Consider the following 19,944-nt stretch of genomic DNA (forward strand, 5'->3'; position numbering starts at 1 on the left):
ACTGGTTGCACTGGGAAATGGGAATCATCTGGAAATCCCCCAAATTCCCCAAATCCGCTCGAGCCACGGGATTGAAGGACACGGACACGCCCCGGGGGGGCCGGGAGTGACCCCCCAAATCCCCCCCAGACCCCCGAAATCACCCCCAGATTCCCCCCCAGGCCCCCGAAATCACCCCCAGACCCCCCAAATCCCTCCCTTAACCTCTAAGCCACCCCCAAATCCCGCTGTGGGCCCCCATAAATAGCCCCCAGACCCCCCCAAATTTCCCCGTGCCCCTCCCCAAATGCCCCCCACGCCCCCCCCGCCCCCCAAACCCCCCCGGCCCAGGCGCACTCAGCGGGTAACGACACTTTTATTTCCATTTTTTTGTCCTTTTCCGCCCCTTTTTCCGCGGTTTTTCCTCATCCCGCGATGGGGAGGGGGGGGAGTGGAGGGGGGGGGAGGGGCCGACCCACCCCCTGGGAAATGACGTCACTACCACGTGCGGGGGGGGGGGGTGAGGGGCGACCTGGGGGGGGTCCCCAAAATGTGCAACGCTGGTGCGGGCGGGGCCCGAGCGCGACGCCCCCCACCCCAACATCGCCCCCCCACCCCCGGGGTTTTCTTTCGGGGCGGGGGGGCCCAAAATTGGGGTACCCAGAGCTTTGGGGGGGGGGGGTGGGGTCGCATTGCCCGGGGGGGGCCCATTGCTGGTGGGGGGGGTCCCCAAATGTTGGGGGCCCCCATTGCTGGTGGGGGGCCCCAATGGGGGGGGCCCCAAAAATTGGGGGGGGGGGTGGGGGTGTTGTTTCTCGTGGGGGTGGGGCACTGCGGGGGGGTGGGGGGGGTCCCAAAAATCCGGGGGAGGGGTCAAAAAGGGGGGGGAGGGGCCCCACAAGGGGGGTGCCCAAAAGGGGGGGCCCGAATGATTGTCCCCATTTTGGGGGGGGGGGGCTCGGAGGGGGGGGAAGGCACGCGGGGGGGTCTAAGGCAAATGCGATTTTGGTCCATCTGACCCCAAAATCCGGGGGCCGGGGAGGGGCGGGGGGGGGGCTGAACCCCCCCCAAAATCACCCCCGGTGGGGGAGGGGGGGGCCCATCCCGTCCCCCCCCACACCGAAATCAGCCGAAGGTGCAGAAAACCCCAAAAATGAGCAAAATGCCCCCAAATCCTCCCCCCCCCGGCTGCCCCCCCCCCACCGCTGCCGGTGGTGGGAATCGGGGCCCCCGTGACCCCCCCCAGAACGCGAATTCGGAGCGAAATTACCCAAAAACGATAAAAAAAACCATAAAATTGAGGGGGTGGGGGGGGGGCGCCCCCCGTGGGTAAAATCAGGGAAAATTGGGGGATTTCCCCCCAAAAAAGCACTTGGAGAGCGGGGGGGGGGGGGCGGGGCGGGGGCAGGGAGAGACCCGAAAAGGAGGGGTTTGACCCCAAAATGGGAGGCTGGACCCCGAGGGGGGGGGGATTTAACCCTTGGGGGGGGGGGACGCGGGGAGCACAACGGGGAGGGGGGGTTTGACCCCAAAAGGGGGGGTTTGACCCCAAAAGGGGGGAGTGGAGCGAAAAAGGGGAGGGGGGGAACCCCCAAAATGGGGAGGGGAGAGCCCCAAATTGGGGGGGGAGGGGTCTGACCCAAAACGAGGTGGGGGGGGGGATGGGGTTTGACCCCAAACAGGGGGGGTTTGACCCCAAACAGGGGGGGTTTGACCCCAAACGCGGGAGTTTGACCCCGGGGGGGGGGGGGGAGGTGGGGCGGGGGGTAATTGCACTTAATTAAAAAAATGAGCTGGGGGGGGTGGGGGAGAGGAGGGGAAAAGGGGGGGGGGGGACCCCAAAGGCTGGGGGGGGGGTCTGTGGGGGGTGGGGGGTGCTGTGGCCCCCGCGGCCCCCCCGCTCGCTGGCCTGCAGCGAGGGGGGCCCCCCCGGCACGCGCGTGTGCGGAGCGAGTGCTGGTGATGGGGGGGGGCACACGCGTGTGCGCGGCGGGGGGGGGGGGGCGCGGCTTTTTTGGGGAGGGGGGGGCCAGGAGAGAGAGAGAGAGAGAGAGAGGCGTGATTTTGGGGGGGGGATTTTAAAGGGGGGACGACCCCCCCCTCCTCCAGCGCCTCAGCTTTGCCCCCCTCCCTCCCCCCCCCGACTCCCCCCCCTCCCCTTTTTTTCCCTTTCCCCGGGGTGACCCTGTGTGTGCCGGGGGGGGGGCGGGGGTTTTTTTGGGGGGGGGGGGGGGACACATCAGAGAGGCCGAACCCTCATCCACGTCGTGGGGGTGGGGTCGGGGCCCCCCCCGGGGGGCGGACGGCGATAGGATGGGGCGGGGGGGGGGGGCCGGGTTTGTTTGTTTTTTTTTGATGGGGGGGGAGGGAAGGGGGGCTGCGGCTTTTTTTTTTTTTTTTTTGTGGGTTTTTTTTTTTGTGGGTTTTCTTTTGGTGGGATTTTGGGGGATTTTTGTGGGTTTTTTGTTGTTGTTTGTTTTTTTGTTTTTGTTTTTTTGTCGGTTTTTTTTTCTCCTTTTTCGGGCGGTTTCTCCTCGTCCGGGGGCAGCGTCAGAGGAACCAGGACTGGGGGGAGATGGGGGTCAGCGGGGGGGGGGGGACACACGCAGAGACCCCCCCCCCAAACCCCCCCAGGACATCAAACCCCCCCCCCCCAGGCTCGGGGTCCTTGGGTTGGGGGGGGGTCGTAACCCCAGGACCTCCCATTTTGGGGATCCCCAGGGTGGGGAAGGGGACACAACCCCCCCCCCCCCCGAGACCCCCCAAAAAGGGTTGAGACCCCCCCCCCTTAGGACTCGGGTGGGTGAGGGGACACAGCCCCAGCCCCTCCTGACCCCCCCAGGACCCCTCCCAAAATGGACTGGGGACCCCTCCATGCTCAGGGGTCTCTGGAGTGGGGGGGACAAAACACCCCAGGACCCCCCCCCCGGGTGGGGTGGGGGGGTCACCCCCGGCCCCCCAGGACCCCTCAGGACGGGTCAGGGCCCCCCCCCCCCGCTCGGGGGTCCCGGGGGTCCCCACGGCCTCAAGGCGGGCACATGGCGGGACCCCCCCCCCCGCTAGGCCCCGCCCCCCCCCGCGGGAGCCGCGCCGCCATTGGCTGAGCCGCCGCCGCACCACCGCTCGCAGCCAATGGGATCGCGCCGTGCCGCCGCAGCGCCCGCAGCCTGCCAAGGCCGCGCCGGTGCCAGCCAATCAGCGGCGGCACCGCCCCCTCCTGCCTCACGGTGCCAGCCAGTCAGGGCCCGCTCCGCTTGGCCCGCCGAGAGCCCCCATTGGCTGCCAGCCCTGGCCCCCCCCGTTCCTATTGGCTCCGGGCCCCGCCGCGGTCCCGCGCCGGCGCCAGCCAATCAGCGGCCGGCGCTGCAGGGCAGGCAGCCAATCGGGCGTCGTGCCACGGGGCCGGGGGGGCCAATGGCGGCCCCGCTGGGGTGGCTTGGCCACGCCCCCCTTTGTCCCCGCAGTGATGATGTCACCGCGGGGGCGTGGCCGGGGGGCTCCGGTGGGCGGCGGGGACGCCCGGGGGTCCCGGGGCCACCGAGATGTGGCGGGGGGGGGGGGTCAAAGGGGGTGGCGCAGAGCTCTGCAGGGGGGACCCAGCGGTCCGAGGGGTCTGGCCGGACACCCCGGATGTCCAAGGGGGGCGGGGGGGGGGGGGGACCCGGGTGTGCAGGGGAGGGTCCGAGGGGGGGTGGGGTCCCAGGTGTGGGGGAGGGGAGGGGGCCGTACCTGCTGCTGGGGGAGGGTCAGAAAGTTGCCGTCGCGGGGTCCGAGGCCGACAAGGCGGGGGGCAGCGGCGGCGCCTGACGCTGCGAATGCTGCGGGGAGAGCGGGCTCAGCCCGGCACCGCCCCGCGGGGACACGCGGGGGACACGCGGGGGTGCCGCACGACCCCCCCCCAGGTCTGCGGAGCCCGGGCTGGGGTGGGGGGGTGGGGGGCACAGCCGCGGTGAGAGCCCCCCCCCCCGCCTCCCCCCCCCCCCCGTGCTCCACCGCACCCGTGTGAGACCCCCGTGACGGGCGCGCGGTGACGAGACCCCCCGAGGAACCCCCTCCCCACCGGGTACTTACCTGTGGGGACCCCCCCGCGGCCCCCAACCTTCCCTGGGCCCCACCCCCGAGGACCATCCGGGTGTCCCCTGCCCTCGGGGGGGGACCCAGGTGGGTCCGGATCCAGGATTCCCCTCCCCCCCCCACCCGCGCCTCCCCCCACCCCCGCAGCGAAAATGGGGTAAAAAGGAGGGGAAATGGCGAAGGAACCGGGCTGGAATGGGGAGGGGGGGGGGGATGAGGCGCCGGGCCGGTGACAGCGATGACGATGCAGGTGATGATGCACGGGCAGCCGGGCCGGGCGGGGGCACCTGTCACCTGGGGCACCCCCGTCACCTGCTGCCCCCCGGTCCTGCCACCCGTCCCTGGGCAGCCCCTGGCACCCGGGTTCACCCCCTGCCTCCTGTCCCGGGGGGCACCTCCAGGACCCCCCCGGGCAGCCCCTGGCACCTGCTGCCCCCCCCCCCCCGCCCCGGTCCCGTCACCTGTCCCAGGGGCACGGCGGGGTCCCAGGTGTGTCACCCTGTGCCGGCTCACCCGAGGGTGGCCGCTGGCCCCGAGGTCCCCAAGCGGCACCTGCACTCTCCTGCGCTGCTCTGCACCCCACATCTGGGCACCTGCACCCCACTGCTGCGCCCCTCTGAAGCCCTCGCCAAACGCACCCCACATCTGGGCCACCTCTGCACCCTCCTGAACCCCACATCTGGGCACCCCTGCGCCTGTCTGCACCCCTCTGCCGGGCACCCCGCCGCCCCCCACACCTGCCCCCTGCACCTGGGCCCCCCTGCGCCCCCTGCGCCCCCCTGCCGGGCCCCCCCTGCCCCCCGCCCCCCACGGCCAGGGCCCGGCTGCGGGCGCAGTGGGTGCCGTGGGGTGCCGTGGGGGTGCCGTGGGGCGCAGTGGGGTGCAGGGGGGCACTTACGGGGTGCGGCGGGGGCTCCGCCCGGGGGGCCGCTGGGGGCTTTGGGCTCCGGCGGGGGCAGGGGCAGGGGCCGGGCTAGGGGGGCCCCCGCAGCCCCCCCGGCCCGGCCCTGCGCCCCGCACGGCTGCAACGAGAACACGGTGACGGGCACCCGGGACCCCCGGGACCCCCGGGCCTGGGCGGGGCGGGGGGGGCAGCGGGACGGGGAGGGAGGGAGGGGTTGGGACGGGGGTGGGTCGGGGAGGGGCCCTGCAGCCCCTCGCACCCGGCCTGGGCGGGGGGGGGGGGGGGGGTCCCCAGGTGGGGGGTTCCGCGTGGGGGTCCTACGTGGGGATGCCCCAGGTGGGAGGTCCCCGGTGGGGGTTCCCCAAGTGTGGGGTCCCCAGGTGGGAGGTCCCCAGGTGGGGGGACCCCAGGCGGGACGTCCCCAAGTGGGGGGGGGGGGGGTCCCCATGTTGGATTTTGGGGTGGGGGGGGGGGGTTCTACGTCACCCCCTCCTGGCCCTGCCGCAGCCAGCGCGGCCGCCTGGGCTCATTTGCATACAGGCCCCGCCCTTTGGTGCGTATTTGCATACATGGGCCGCCCCTTGTGCCTTATTTGCATCGCGTCCATCTATTCGCGCTCCGGCGCCGCTGATTTGCATACAGGCCCCACCTCCTCGCCCTTATTTGCATCCAGGGGAGCGGCCCCGCCTCCCCGCCTAATCTGCATACAAGGCCCCGCCTCCTGCGCCTCGTTCTGAGCCGGGCCCCGCCGGGGCCGTCCCGGTGTCCCCGCGTGTCCCCGCGACCCCCGGGCCTTCCCCGCGACCCCCGGGCCGCCCCCGCGCCCGTCCCCGCCGCACCTGGGGGCCCTGGGCGGCGCCGTCGGCGCAGACGAACTGGACGAAGTCCTTGAGCGAGTCCTGCCCGTGGTGGTAGCGGATGGTGGGGTGGGCGAAGTAGGGGCTCGACTGGGGCAGGAGGGACCCCGACGGGAAGTGCAGCGCCGAGGCCGTGGCCCGCGGGCTGCCTGCAGGGACCCTCAGCGCCAGCGCCGGCGGCCACGGGACCCCGGCGGCCACGGGGACCCACCCCCGGGCCGGACCGACCCCCGCCCGCCCGCCTGCCCGCGCCCGGGGACATCCCCCCGCCCCCGGCCCGCCCCCGCCCAGGGTCACCCAGCAGCCCCCCAGGGCCACCCCGAGCAGCGGGGACGGGGCGGGGGGAGGTCGGGATGGAGGGCCCGGGGGAAGGGGGTCCGGGGGTGTGGGGTCTCACCGGGGCGGACGCCGGCCAGGACGGGCAGGGGGTGGTGGCCGAAGGCCATGCGGGGCGCGGCCCCGTGCCCCGACAGGGCGCTGCAGAAATCCAACTTCCCCGACTTCTTCAGCGCCGCCGGGCCTGGGGGGGCCAGGGGGTCGGGGGGGGCAGCCGGACCCCAGCACCCCCACACCCTCCCCCCCCCTCCCCAGACTTCTCCCCCGTGTGCCCCCAGACCCCCCCCGGCACTGACCAGCCCTCCCCGGTGCCCCCCCCCCGGCGCCCCCACAGCCTCCCCGTTACCCCCCGCGTCCCCCTCGCCGTGTCCCTCCCAACGTTCCCCTCGTCCCCCGCCTGCGGCCACATCTGTCCCCAGGAGCCCCCTCCGTGTCCCCCCCTTGTCCCCCCGGTGCGCTCGTGCCCCCGAGCCCCCCCCCGTGTCTCACCCACCGGTGTCAACGTCCCCCCCCCAGGGCCCCTGGCTGCTGCCGGGGGCTGGGGACCGCCCCGGCCCGGGGTAGAAGACGTCGTCCCCGGGACCCTCCAGGTCCCCCTCGTCCAGCGCCTTGGGGCGCTTCGGGCCACTGTGGGGACAGGGGTGTCACCTCCGGGCCCGGGAGTGTCACCCCACGAGCTGAGAAGGGGAGCCCAGGGGTCCCAGCCCCACCCCCCCCATAGGACCCAGGTGTCCGGAGGGGGAAGAGGGGATCCCTTGGGGGTCCCAGGTGATTGTGGGGTGCAAAAGAGAGCCCCCAAATCCCAGGGGTTTGGGTGTCCCAGGGGTTGAGGAGCCCGTGGGGGGGAACACCCCAAAATGGGGGGGTTGGGTGGGTGGTTAAACCCTAAATAGGGGGCGCAGGCAGGGTCTTGGGGGTGCAAGGGGGAACCCCCAGACCACAAGGCTTGGGGTGTCCTGGGGGTCCTGGGGAGGAGAATGCCCTGAAATCGGGGAGCACCCCCAAATAGGGGCCCTGGAGGTCGCAGGAGGGGTGGGGGTCCCGGTACCTGGCAGTGGGGGGCCCCAGGGGCCGGCGGCCGAGGGCGACAGGGCTGATGTTGTAGTAGCCCCCCGGGCTCTCCAGGTCGGCCAGCGAGAAGTTGGGGCCCGACGCCGTGGCCACGGGGGCTGGGGGGGACACGGGGGACACGTGGGGGACCCACGCAGGGCCACCCCCCCCTTCCCCAGCCACCCCCGTGCCCCCCACCTCTCCGCGTCCTGCGTCCCCTCCGCTTCCCGTCCCCCCCGCCCCCGTGCCACCCCCGTGTCCCCCCGGTGTCCACCCCCAGCCGGGACCCCCGTCCCGTGTCCCCACTTACTCTGGGACACCCTCACCAGCTCCGTCACGTTCCAGACACCCGACGTCACGAAGCAGTCCTGGAAGGTCAGGTGCCCTGGGGACAGGGGGACACGGGGGTGACTCGGGGGGGCACGGGGGTCACCGAGGACACGGGGGGGGACAAAGTGCGAGGAGTGGAACTGGGGACACAGGAGTGACACGGGGGGGAACGCAGAGGGCACAGGGGACACTGAGGGGACACTGAGGGGACACCGCGGGGGGGCACTGACCGTTGGGCAGTGGTTTGATGTCCGCGTCTCCCTGCGGGTTTGAGCTGTCCGATTGTCCGGAATCTGATGGGGAGGGGGGGGTTGGAGGGGAGGAGGTGCGAAGAGACGGGGTCAGACCCGGACACGGGGATGTCCCCTGTCCGCTCCGCCGCTCCGCCATCGTGTCCCCCCCCGACCCCGGGGACCCCGCGATGCCCCGGGGGAGGGAGGGGCGGCCCCGCCGCCGCTGCCGCCGCTGAAGGGCCCCTTGTTCCCGCGGGGTCGTTCGAGGTGAGCGCCCGCCGGGACCTCGCCAGCGCCCGCAGCCCCCCCGGGGGGGCCCCACCGGCCGCTCCCCCCCAACCCAAACCCAGGCACGACCCAGGTGTGGGGGTGTCCGTCCCCCCCCCCGCACCCCCGAGGGGACCCGGGTGGCCGCGCACCCCTCGGCCAGGTGATGGGGGGGGGGGGCACAGCCGGCACTGGGGGGCGGGGGGGGGGGTCGGGGCTGGCAGGGGGCCGGGCCGGGGGGGGCCGGGGGCCGCCGTGGGGCCGGGCCGGGGGCCAGGAATGCGCTGGCCCCCCGCCAACGGGCAGCGCCAACAAAGCGCCCATTGTCTGTGCAGAGTGGGGGGGGCACCCGGACGCCTGGGTTGCCCCCCACCCCCCCACCCCGGTCCTGCCCGCCTGGGCCCCCCCCCGGCATCGCCCCATCTGCCCCCCACACCTGGGAACCCCCCCGGGACCCCCCTCCCATGGGAATGGGTGTCCCACCCCCCTGGGCCCCCCCCAGCCCGGACGCCTCCGCCCCCCCCCCCCAAGTGCCCCCGCGGGGGTCGGGGGGCTCTGTTTGTGTCCCCCCCCCCCCCCCACAGCAGGAGGGGACTGAGGCGTCCGAGAGGGGGAGGGGCAAGGGGACAGCCCCCCCCCCCCGTGCTCGTCCCGGTGGTGACCCCACCGTGTCACCCCGGGGGGGGGTCAGGGGTCAGTGGGGCACGTGCGGGGTCGCGACCTCGGCTGGGGGGGGGGGGGGCTTGTGGGGTGCGCGTGGCGGGCGCGTGCCGGACCCCCCCCATCACCCACCCCCACGCCGAGTCCTCCCTCAGCCCCCAGACCCCTCCAGACCCACTGGGGAGGGGGTCCCTGCACCCCATCCCACCTCACCCCCCCCTGCCCCAGTGCCCCCCCAGCCCCAGCGAAACCCCCCCACGTCCCCCCAGCCCGCGGGGGGGGGCAGGTGCTGCTGGGCAGCTGCGCCCCGACCCCCCCGCGGGGTGACCCCCCCCGCACCTGCGTCCCCCACACCGAGGGGGGGGGGAACAGCACCTGGGCAGCCCCGCAGCCCACCTGGAGCCCCCCGCCCCCCCAAAGACCCCCACGGCTGCACCCTGACCCCCCCAGACCCTCCTGCAGCCCCCACCTTGCCCTGTCCTCATGTCGTCCCCCCCCCCGCGTGTCCCCCCAAGGCTCTACAGCCCCCCCAGAGTGACTCCGAACCCCCCCAGTGGGGAAGGGGACCCCGATGTCCCCACGCGTCCCCCCAGGGCAGGTGGGGGGTGCGAGGGGCAGCTCGGGGGGGCCCAGGCCGGGGGTCCCGGCGGCTGGGGGGGGGGCTGTAGCGGTGGCTGGGGGGGGGGGGGAGGTGTGACACACCTTGGCAGGGGGGGTCCTGGCGCCCGGGCGGGGGGTCCCCACAGCGCGAGGGTCCCGGCGCGGGGCCGTGGTGCCGCAGAGCGTTTCGGGTGCCAACAAGCGCCGCCATCTTACGCGCAAGGGGGGGTTGGCACCGAGCCCCCCCCGGCCCGCGGCAGCCAAAGGGCCCCCGGCGTGGGGAGGGGGCGGGGGGCGCGGGGGGGCCGCCGGGGGGGGGGGGCCGGGGCTGCTCGCGGGGCCTCGTGCCGCGCACGGGGGCACGGTGCCAACCGGGGCCATTTTGGCGGCGCCGGGTGGGAGCCGCGTTTGGGGGATTTGAGCCCCGGCAGCTGGGCCGGGGGGGGAGCTGGGGGGGGCTGGGGGGGCACAGGGCCCCCCCCGTGGGTTTGCTGGGTCTGGCGTGCAGGCGTGGAGGGGGGATTTGGGGGGGGGGAGGGTAGGACAGACACCCCCCAAAGCGCCTCCTTCGCCCTCGGTGCATGGGAAGGACCGAGGCAGCCGGGAGCGGCGGAGCGACCCCAAAACCGCTCCTTCCAGCCCCAAAATTCACCCTCAGCGCAGCAGGAGTGACGGGGGGGGGAGCGAGCGGCTGGGCTGGGGTCCCCCCGACTCGCACACACGTGTGCCCCCCACCTCGGCTGCGCCTGCACACGCGCGCGACCCCCGCGGCCCCGCGTGCGGCACCGGGACCCCCCCGGGCACGAGGGGTGCGGGCGCTTTGCACGCCCACGGCACCGATCGGTGCCCGCGGCGCGGATCCCCGGTGCCCGGCCCGGCTCCGCGCCCATCCCGGTGCCAATCCCGGCGCCATCCCGGCCCCGCTCCCGGTGCCCATCCTGGCACGCGGGCTTGGCACGCGGCGCCGGGCGCGCGGCGCGTGCGTTGGCACTCGGCGCGGCTTTGTGCGAGCGAGGCCGGCCGGGGACGGCCCAGGTGGGGCCGGGGGTCCTGGGGGGGGCTCAGGGTGGCCGTGTAGACCCCCCCCCCCCAGTGAGGCACCACGGTGGGCACCGTCCCCAGAGCCGGGACTGAGGGGCTCGGCGCCGTGTCCATCCCTGCAGCGGCCGCACTCACCTGGCGCGTGGACGAAATACGCCAGGTACAGGTCGAGCTCCTTGATGGTGACGCCGATGTGGTGGGGCTGGACGCAGAGGCCGGGGCTGGCGCACTGGGGCGCCTTGGCCAGGCGCTCGCCGTCGGTGCTCTCCAGCGGGACGCCCTTGAAGAGGATGACCATCACCAGGTCCAGGCGCCACACCTTGTCGGCCTGGCGCAGGCAGTCGATGCGGCGGATCTTGCCCTTCTGGTCGGGGTTGGAGAGGACGCAGCACGGCGCCTTCTTGCCGGTGACGGACAGCACGAAGTCCTCGCGGCACTCGGGCCGGATGTCCTTGCGCAGCTTGGCCAGGAGGCGCGAGGCCCATTTCTGCTTGACCTCCGGCTTCTCGCCCAGCAGCTCGTCCTTGACGGCGCGTTCCTCCTCCTTGGACATCCGCTTCTCGTGCTTCTTGAAGTACTTGCGCTTGCGGGCCTGGAGGTTGAACCAGGTGTAGGAGAAGGCCCGGACGTGGGGCAGCAGCGCCTCGATGAAGGGGTGGAACTCATCCTGCACAGGAGGGCACAGGCGCGGGCTGGGGCGGCGGCCGTGGGGCGGCCGCAGAGCCCCGGCAGGGACGGACCCACGCGGGGACCGCCGCCGTTCCCATCCCCGTCCTCATCCTCTGGGGAGCGGCGATGTGGGATCTGGGCGACCCCGGGAGCCCCGTGGGGGACCGCGGCAGTCCCGGCCCCGTGGGGGACCCCGGCAGTCCCGGCCCTGTGGGGATGCGCCGGGTTCCCGGTGCCCGAGCGGCTCCCGGCCCCGCGGGGCTCCCGTGTGGCCGGAGCGGGGACGGCTGAGCCTGTCCCCGTGCCCGTCCCTGTCCCCGATGTCACCACGGCACTGTCCCCAGTAGTGGCACAGCTCCGTTCCCGGTCACCAGTCTCATCCCCGGTGTCACCGCGGCCCCGTTCCCGGTGCCGCTGCAACCGCATCCCCGGTACTGCCACAGCCCCATCCCCGGTGTCACCACAGCCCCGACCCTGCTGCCGGCACAGCCCCATCCCCGGTGTCACCGCAGCCTCGTCCACTGTGCCACCACAGCCCCGTCCCCCGTGTCACCACAACCCCATGCCCGGTACCAGCACAGCCTCATCCCCGGTGTCACCACAACCCTGTCTCCGGGACTGCCACAGCCCGGTCCCCCGTGTCACCAGAGCCCCGTCCCTCCCCGCTCGTCCCCACCCGCCTCCCGCTGACACTCTCGCTGCCGTCGGGGTTTGGCCGCCCCGGTCCCCCTCCCCAGTGCCGGTCCCTGCTGCCAACCCCATCCCCGGTGCCAACCGATCTCCGTCCCCAGCAGTCCCCGGTGCCACCTCCATCTCCTGTCTCGACCGCCAGCGCCTCCGCTCCCCATCCTCTCTCCCCTCTCCCCGGCCCCATCCCGGCCGCTGTCGCAGTCCCCGGTGCCACCAGTGCGTGCCCCCGGTACCCGGCCCGGCCCCGCCGCTCCCAGCCCGGCCCGTCCCGTCCCGTCCGTACCATCGCGGCGGCTCATCCCGGCCGTAGGCAGCTGCCAGTCGGGCCCCGGCGGGGCAGAACCGGGGGCGACAGACGGGGACGGGGGGCGCAAACGGCCGGGAGGGGAAGGGGTTAACGGGGACTACCGGGAAAAGGGGGGGGGGGCGGGCCCGGGGGTGCGGACCCTGCAGGGGGAACGCTCAGGTATCGGGGATCCCGGTTACCGGGGGATGGAGGAGCGGGGATCCCGGCTGGTGGGACAGCGCAGCTGCCGAGGGATCCCGGTTACCGGGCGATGGGGGATCCCGGTGCGGGGGGACCCTACCGGGGGAGGAGGGGGGGGGGGGCGGGACCCCGCTGCGGGGGCGGCTGTCGGGGGGTCCCTGCCGGTGTGTGTGTGTGTGTGTGTGTGTGTGCGGGCAGGGGGTCCCGGTTTGGGGGGGGGGGGGGATGTCGCTATCGGGGGGTCCCGGAGCCGCCGCCGCCGCGGGCGCGGAGCGCGCGGAGCCGCCGCGGCCCCTTTTTGGCACCGGGATCGGCGCGGCCGCAGCCAATGGGAGCGCAGCGCGCGGGGGGAGCGGCCTCGCCATTGGCCAAAGCGGGGCGGGGCGTGGCCGGGGGGCGTGGTTTGGCGAGAAGGGGGCGTGGCCCGAGGTGTTGGGGGGGGGGGGGGTCCCCGAGTGTGCCCCGCGCGCGCCCCGCGTGTGCAACGGGGGGACCCCGGGGGGGGGGAGGGGAGGGGAGGGGGCTGAGCCCACGGGGGGGGGGGGCTTCGCCAAAACCTCGCCATTTCACCCCAAAAACCTCACGCGCTGGATGGAGGAAGCGCGGGGGTGGGGTGGGGGGGGGGGGGGTTCCTGTTGTGGCCCCTCGTGCAAAAACCCTCGTGCAAAAGGGTCGAGCGAGGACGGCTCTGGGTGGTGAGGGGGGGGTTCCCAAGGGTCCCGCTCTCCCCTCCCGCAGCCCCGCCGCCCCCGCCACCGGCGCGGGAAGGCCCCGGATTTGGCCGCTCGCCCCAGCCCCGTGGCGGCCCCAGCGCGGAATGGCCCAAACCCGACGTTTCTGCCCCAAAATCCCGGACGCGGCACTCGGAGCCAATGCTTTTTCCCCCTTCCCAACCCCCCCGGTAATTAAATCCCTCTGTGCAAAGGAAAGAAACCAAAATTTGGGCGTTTCGGCAGCGGGGCTGGGCAGCGGCTCTCGCCCAGCCCCAAACCTCGCGGTTTTCAACCCAAAGCCGCAGCGGGGAGGTTTTCCTGGGGGGGAGCTGAGGACGGTGGTTGGGCCCCCCTGCCCCAGGATCCCTCCCTGCTGGCCCTACAGGACCCCAGCGGCCAGGCCCAGCAGCATCCGCTTGGCACAGGGTGGCCTTTGGGACACCTGAGACCTCTCCCGGACACCTGAGTGCCCACCCAGGGAGGGCATCGCGGGAGCCAGGCTGGCTCAGGTGGACGGCGGTCATCGGCCTCGACACCTCCGTCCCCACCAAAACCCCGGCACAGACAAAGAGCCACCGGCTCCGGCGACACCGCCCGGACACTCGGTCTCCTCCCCAACGCCTGGGACCCCTCCCGGACACCTGAGACCCCTCCCCACCCCTGCCCGGAGCAGCGGGGGCAGCCACGGAAGGATCTGGAGGCTCAGGCCCAGGGCCGTGCGCGGCCAGCGCGGTCGGTGCCCGGGCCGGGGTCCCGGGGCGGGCGCGGGGGTCGGTGCCGAGGCGGGGTCCGGCGGCGGTGCCGCGATGCCGCGGAGCTGCCATTGGCTGCGCCGGCCCCGCATTGAGCCGCAGTCTCGGGCGAAGCCACGTCGCCGCGTCCGCAGCTGCGAGCGCCCGGCAAAGCGCCAGCGCGGCGGCAGGGGGGGCGGCGCCGGATCGGGAGGGAAAAGCCCAGAAAAAACAGAAAAGAGGGAAAAAAAGACAAAAAAAAAAAAAAAAAAAGAAGAAGAAAAAAAAAAAGAAGAAAAAAAAATACAACCAAACCAACCAACCCCCCCCTCGCCCCCCCCCCCCCCCCCCCGCCCCGGCAGCGCCCGCCCTCCCGCGCCGCTGCCAGCTCCCCCCGGCCCTCGGCTTCGCCGCGAGAGAAAACAGCCCGAAACAGCCGGAATTGCCGCCAAAAATCCCCCCGGCGGCCCCTGACGCCGCTGCCAAGACCCTCCCGTGTGTGGGGAGGGGGGGAGGAGGGCAGCCGAGGGGGGTGGGAGCGACTGAGGGGTGTCCTGGACCCCCGTGCGGGGAGGGAGGGGGACCCACGAGGGACCCCGGTGTCCGGGGGGGACCCTTGGCGTCCAGGTGGCCTCGGAGAGAACATGCCGGATGGTTCTGGCAGGGGACCAGGCAGCTGAGAAGGGGAGACCCGGGCGTTTGGGGGGCACCCTGGCATTGGCAGGAGACTCTGGCATCGGAGGGGGTTCGTGGCATTCGGAGGGGGGGGCCCTGGCATTCGGGGTGCGGGGGGGGGGACGCGGGCTGCGCAGAGGAAGCGCCCGCCCGGCCCTGCCCGCAGCCACGTGGAGCATCCAGGCGTCCGGGCGGCTCGAGGGGAACCCGGGCATCCGCCCCCCCCCCGCTTCCCCACGCTCCGAACCGGGACCCCGACATCCGGGCCGTGCCGGGGGGAGGGCGGGGGGGTCCCGGGCGGCTCCGCGGGGGGAGCGGCGGCGGCTGCAGGCGGTGCCGCAGCACGCGGGGCCGATCGATGCGGTTTGGCACCGCTGGACCGCGGCGTCCGGGCGTTCCCCCCCCCTCCCTCCCCGGCCCCGCTCCCTCCCCAGCGCGGACCCCGCGGCCCGGCCCCCCCACCCCCCACCCCCCCCCGTGGCCTCGTGCCAGCCCGGGCCGGGGGGGCCCCGCGGTGCTGCGGCGTCCAAGAAAGCTTTTTGTGGCCCATCAATAATTCAGGGCCCCCCCGGCCCGGCCAAGGGCTCCTCCATTATTGATGCCGCCGGCGACCGTGGGGGACACGGGGGGAACACGGGGGGGGGGACACGGGGAGGGGGCTCAGCCGAGCACGGGGGTGCGGCAGCGCCGGGCGCGCGCTCACGCAAAGCCGCCCGCGCGCGTGCAGGGGTCGCGCGCGTTCCCCCCGGCGTGCCCCCCACGCGTGTCACCCGCCACGGGGAGGGGGGCGGGGGGGTGGTGCCTCCCCCTGCCCCGGTTGCATCAGCCGCGGCGCGGGGGGCACCGGGCCCTCGCACACGGCTCGGACGCGCCACACGCGTGTGTCACACACCTGAGCGGGGTTGCCACGTGTGCACGGCGAAACGCGTGCCGCGCGTGGGCTGCCAGCCCCGGGGACACGCGTGTGCCGCCTCTGTCCTCGTCACACCTGTGCCCCGGCCCTCGCGTGTCGCACCCATCACACGCGCGTGTCACGCCCGGGGCCCTGTCACACGCGTGTCACACCTGTGCCCTGCCGCAGGCGCGCGTGTCACACCTGTGCCACCCCTGCACCGCAGCCGAGGGACAGTGACCCGCTTGGCTGTCACCCCCGGCGGCCACCGGGGCAGCGGCAGAGGGCCGGGGGTGTCCCCGCCCCGCGGGTCACCCAGGTGGCGACAGCAGCGGTGATGCTGGGAGGGTGCCCGTGACCGGCGTCCCCCCGGGGGGGGGGCTCTGTGCGGCGGGGAGGGGGCACGGGAGGACCCCGAGGGACGTGGAGGGGACCCCTCGGGGACGTGGGAGGGATGCCGAGGGACACAGAGGGACCCTGAGGGGAACATGGGAGGACCCTGAGAGACACGGAGGGGACATGAGGGGGACACGGAGGGGATGCGGGGGGATCGTGGCCCAGCGAGCAGCCGTGGCACCGCCAGCCAGAGCCCGGGGCTTCCCCGTGGAGGCCACATCCGCTGCCAGGGACAGCAGGGGACAGCAGGGGACAGCAGGGGACACCAGCCCATGCCCGGTTGTCCCAAGGCCGTGACACCTCCCACTCCGGGCGCTCCCGGGTGCAACCCAGCGCCCAAAATCCACCGGTGGCACCGGCCCAAAACCGCCCCGAAACGGCTGCGGGAGGGAAAAGGGCGGCACGAGGGGAGCACACGCGTGTGCCAGGCACGAGGCCGGGGGTTCGGGGCACACGCGTGTGCGCTGGCACGGGCTGGCGGGTGCGGGCAGGGGCACACGCGTGTGCGCTGGCGTGTCGCTGGCGCGTGCACACGCGTGTGCGGGGCGGGCGCCGAAGCTGCGAGAAGCGCCGCTGGCCGCCGGCCCAGACGCAACCGGCCGCCAAAACCGCCCCGAAAAGCGGGAGAAAAGGGCAACGCTGGGAAGGGAAGGGGGGTGGGGGCCGGGCCGCCCCGCAAACCGCGCTGGGGGGGACACCGGGGGCAGCCCGGGACAGCGCGGGGGGGGGCAGACCCCTCTAGGGTGCCGGAGCCCCCGAGTTGTGCCCTCCCCGGTGTCGCTCCTCCCCGCGCGCCCCCACCAGAAAGCGGAGTCACGACCCCCCTACCCCGACCCCACGGCCCGCCGCGACCCCCCCACGGCCCCCCCAGAACGAGCGTCCCCCGCCCTTGGTGCCCCTCGCGGGGTTTCGCCCTCGTCCAGCCCCCGAGGTCGCCCCCCGGGGCCTCCCGGCCGCGCTCGGACGAACCCCGGCGCCACAGCCCCGCTCCGGGGCCGCGGTCCCGCCCGTCCCGGCGGTGCCGGGGACGCGAAACCCCCCCGTGGCACCGGCGGCCCCGTCCCGCGGGGTCCCGCACCGAACCCCGGCGGCAACGGCGCTCCGCGGCGTCACCGGGCCGAGCGTCCCGGGGCTCAGATCTGCTCCGCACTGAGGCAGAACCGGGAGCCCCCGCTCCGAGGAGCCGAGCGCGGCCGCTCCGGGACGGCAGCCCGGGGCCAGCCCGATCCCGGTCCCCGCAGCCGCCGCTGCCCCGGGAGCCACCGGCGACCGCGAACGGGTCGCACCCCCACCCGTTACACCCCGTTTTTGGGAGGCAGCAGCCAATTGCGGCGCGCGGCAAAGGGCACCGGTTCCCCCCCCCTCCCCTCCCCTCCGGGCCCCCCTACCCCCGCCGTTACCGGGCGCCTCCCGGTCCCGGCCCCCCCGGCCCGGCCGTACCTGGGTGAGGCAGTACGGGGAGTACATGGCGGCGGTGTCAGCCGCGGCGGGGCATGGCGGGGGGCTCCGGGGGTCCGGGGGGTGCCGGGGGGTCCCGGGGGTCCCGGTGCCGGCGGCGCGCGGGGAAAGTTTTGCCCGAAGTTGGCGCCCGCCGCACTTTTGCCGCGGGAAGCGCGCGCCGGCCACGCCCACCGGAGAGGCCACGCCCACCGCGGGACACGCCCTGATAGCCGAGGGCACGCCCAGTGCGGGGTTGGCACCGCCCATTGTCCCAGAGGCCACGCCCAGGACGGGATGGAGCGTGGGGGACACGCGGGGACACGGTGGGATACGGGGGGGACACGCGGGGACACGGGGAGACTCACAGGAGGACATGGGGTACACGGGAGATGGGGACACGTGGGGAGACACGGGGACACGGGGAACGGGGGGGACACGAGGGACATATGGGGGGACATGAGGTGGCCGCCGCCCCCTCTGCGCCCCCTCCCAGCATCGCTGTGACCCCGCAGGGCCGCGGGAGCCGCTGTGGGTCCCCACGGGTGACAGCGACAGCGGCGGTGGCAGCGCTGGAGGTGGCACAGGGCAGTGGCCGCCGTGGTGGCCACGGCCTGACGATGGCAGCGCCGGTGACAGTGGCAGTGCCAGGACAATGACAGGTCCGGTGCCAGCGCCAGCGACTGTGTCGTGACAGTGACAGAGTCAATGACAGCCACGGGGACAGCGCCGTGGGGTGGGGACAGTGCCAGTGCCACGGCGGTGCGGGTGACACCGGCGGTGACACGGCGATGGCAGTGGTGGTGACAGTGCCACGGCGGTGCGGGTGACACTGGCGGCGACAGTGACACGGCGATGGCAGTGGTGGTGACAGTGCCACGGCGGTGCGGGTGACACCGGCGGTGACAGTGACACGGCGATGGCAGTGGTGGTGACAGTGCCACGGCGGTGCGGGTGACACCGGCGGCGACAGTGACACGGCGATGGCAGCGACAGTGCCACGGCGGTGCGGGTGACACTGGCACTGACACGGCGATGGCAGTGACAGTGACAGTGGCGATGGCAGCGGCGGTGACGGCGGAGCCTCATCTGTCATTCCGGCTGCGGCCGCGTCCCTCCGCCATCTGTCACCACCCGGTGCCAGCGCTGGCACCGCCGCCGCCGCCACTGTCACCCCTTCGCTGCCGGAGCCTCCGCCGCCCCCAGCGCCGCGGGGTGGCCCGAGGGGACGCGGTTTTGGCCACCGGGGGACCCCGCGAGCGTGTCCCAGCACGCCCCCCCCGTGTCCCCCGTGGGTGGCACGACTGTGCCACGGCGAGGGGGTGGCACTGTCACCCTGCGGGGGACACGGGGGACACGGGCGGACCGAGCCCCCGCCCCGCCAGGTACGGGGAGGGGACACCGGGGACAAGGTGGGCAGAGGGGACCCGAGTCGTCGCGCGTGTCGCCGGCGTGCGCGTGTCGCGCAGGGCCCGCCGAGCCCCCCGTGTCCCCCCCGTGTCCCCACCAGCTGCTCGGGGACCCCCCGCGCCAGATGTGCCGCTGTCACCGGCTGCGGCTGCAGATGGAGCCGAGCGCGGGGCGGGGGGACGGGGGGACACGGCGGTGCCCACGGGGGTCGCGACACGCGCCACGGCATGCGGAGCCGCGCCTCGACATGTCGCGACAGGCTTTTGGCACCTTGCGATGGGCAGCGACACTGCCGGGGGTCACCTGCCAGCCCCGGGGACGCGCCGGGGAGGGGACACAGGTGGCCCGGGGGGGGGACCCCGGGCTAAACCCGGCTGTGGGGCGATGCCCCCCCCGCGGGGAAATTCGTGGCTGCGGGCAGCGGGACCGGACAAACGCGGGAATTGCAGAATCCCGCAAATCAGGCGAAACTGCCCCAAAATGGGGCCCCTCCCGCTGGCCGGGTTTAGGGGCCCCGGTTTCACCGGCGGAGGGGGAAATCTGGACCCCCGAGTCCCGCGGCTGGCGGGGGGGGAGCCAGGGGGCTGCGGGGGGGGCCCCAGCCCATTGGACCACCCCCCCGGGGAGGCCCAGGGAAGCTTTTGGGGCGATTTCGGGGGGTTTTGGCTCAGCTTCGCGGCAGATTTTCGGCGGCTGCCGAGGCCTGGAAGCCATTAGGGCTCCCCCCCCCCTCCGCGGCCCCCGGCAGCTCCCTCCAGAGCGGGCGGGGGGGGGCCCCGGCGTTCCGGGGGCCGCGGCCCCCCCGAGGGGCCCCGCGAGGAGCGGCCCCGCCGCCCGGCAGCCCCCTCCTCGTTTATCCCGTTCGCCCCCCGCGCCCCCTCCCCCGGGAGAGGATCCGGGCAGCGGGGGGGGGGGGGATCCCGGGGATGGGGGGGGCGCGGGGGACGGGCGGCGGGCACAGAGGGGTTAACGGCGCCCGGCACTTGGCAGCGGCCCCGGGCTTGGCGGCGGCTGAAAAGGTTTGGGGGGGTTTAGGGGGGGTTTAGGGGGGGTCCGCCCCCAGCCCAGCCCCCCCCACGGGGAGGAGCCGAGGGGTCGCTGGCAATGTGCCCCCCCCGGCCCCCCCAGTGCCTTTCTGGGGTCGCTTCTGCCCCACGGAGGAGCCCGATTCTCCCACGGGTGTCCCCCAAATCCTCCCGGGACCCCCGGGCTGAGCCAGCGCCGCTCGGGGGGCCCCCCCCCGGTGTCCCCCGGTGTCCCCCGGGACGCTGCTCCGAGGTCCCCCCGAGTCTCCCCGGGCTCCCCCAAACTCCTCCGGGATGAGGCGGGGCCGCTTTCGGCCCGAAAGGCCCCGGGACCCCCCGGTCCCCCGTGACGCCCCCCGGGTCCCCCCGGGCCGGGGCCCCGCCCCCAACCCCGGTAACCCCGCCCACGTCACCGCCCGTCACCGTGACCACGCCCCCTTTAAGCCCCGCCCCCATACAGACCCCGCCCCTTCGGCCGCTCCCGTGAC

General features: G+C 74.3%; 1 protein-coding gene across 3 annotated transcripts; it reads right to left on the reverse strand.

Moving 5' to 3' along the window:
• Positions 1-2,420: 2,420 nt before the first annotated feature.
• NFIX (nuclear factor I X) lies at positions 2,421-17,132 on the reverse strand. Of its 3 annotated transcripts, none has more exons than XM_068997898.1 (10): positions 17,025-17,132; positions 10,467-10,998; positions 7,761-7,823; positions 7,511-7,585; positions 7,199-7,319; positions 6,644-6,777; positions 6,212-6,334; positions 5,797-5,856; positions 3,709-3,797; positions 2,421-2,544 (listed from the first exon to the last, which is right to left on the reverse strand). In XM_068997898.1, the coding sequence occupies exons 1-10, from the start codon at positions 17,049-17,051 to the stop codon at positions 2,530-2,532; spliced, it is 1,239 nt and encodes a 412-aa protein (XP_068853999.1). In that variant the 5' UTR covers positions 17,052-17,132; the 3' UTR covers positions 2,421-2,529. The 3 variants fall into 3 exon arrangements, with proteins under 3 accessions (XP_068853999.1, XP_068853998.1, XP_068854000.1); XM_068997897.1 differs by having other exon boundaries at positions 5,797-5,963; XM_068997899.1 differs by lacking the exon at positions 5,797-5,856.
• Positions 17,133-19,944: the final 2,812 nt, after the last annotated feature.

This window comes from Aphelocoma coerulescens, chromosome 30 (assembly GCF_041296385.1).
Source record: "Aphelocoma coerulescens isolate FSJ_1873_10779 chromosome 30, UR_Acoe_1.0, whole genome shotgun sequence".
In the NCBI taxonomy this organism is placed as follows: domain Eukaryota; kingdom Metazoa; phylum Chordata; class Aves; order Passeriformes; family Corvidae; genus Aphelocoma; species Aphelocoma coerulescens.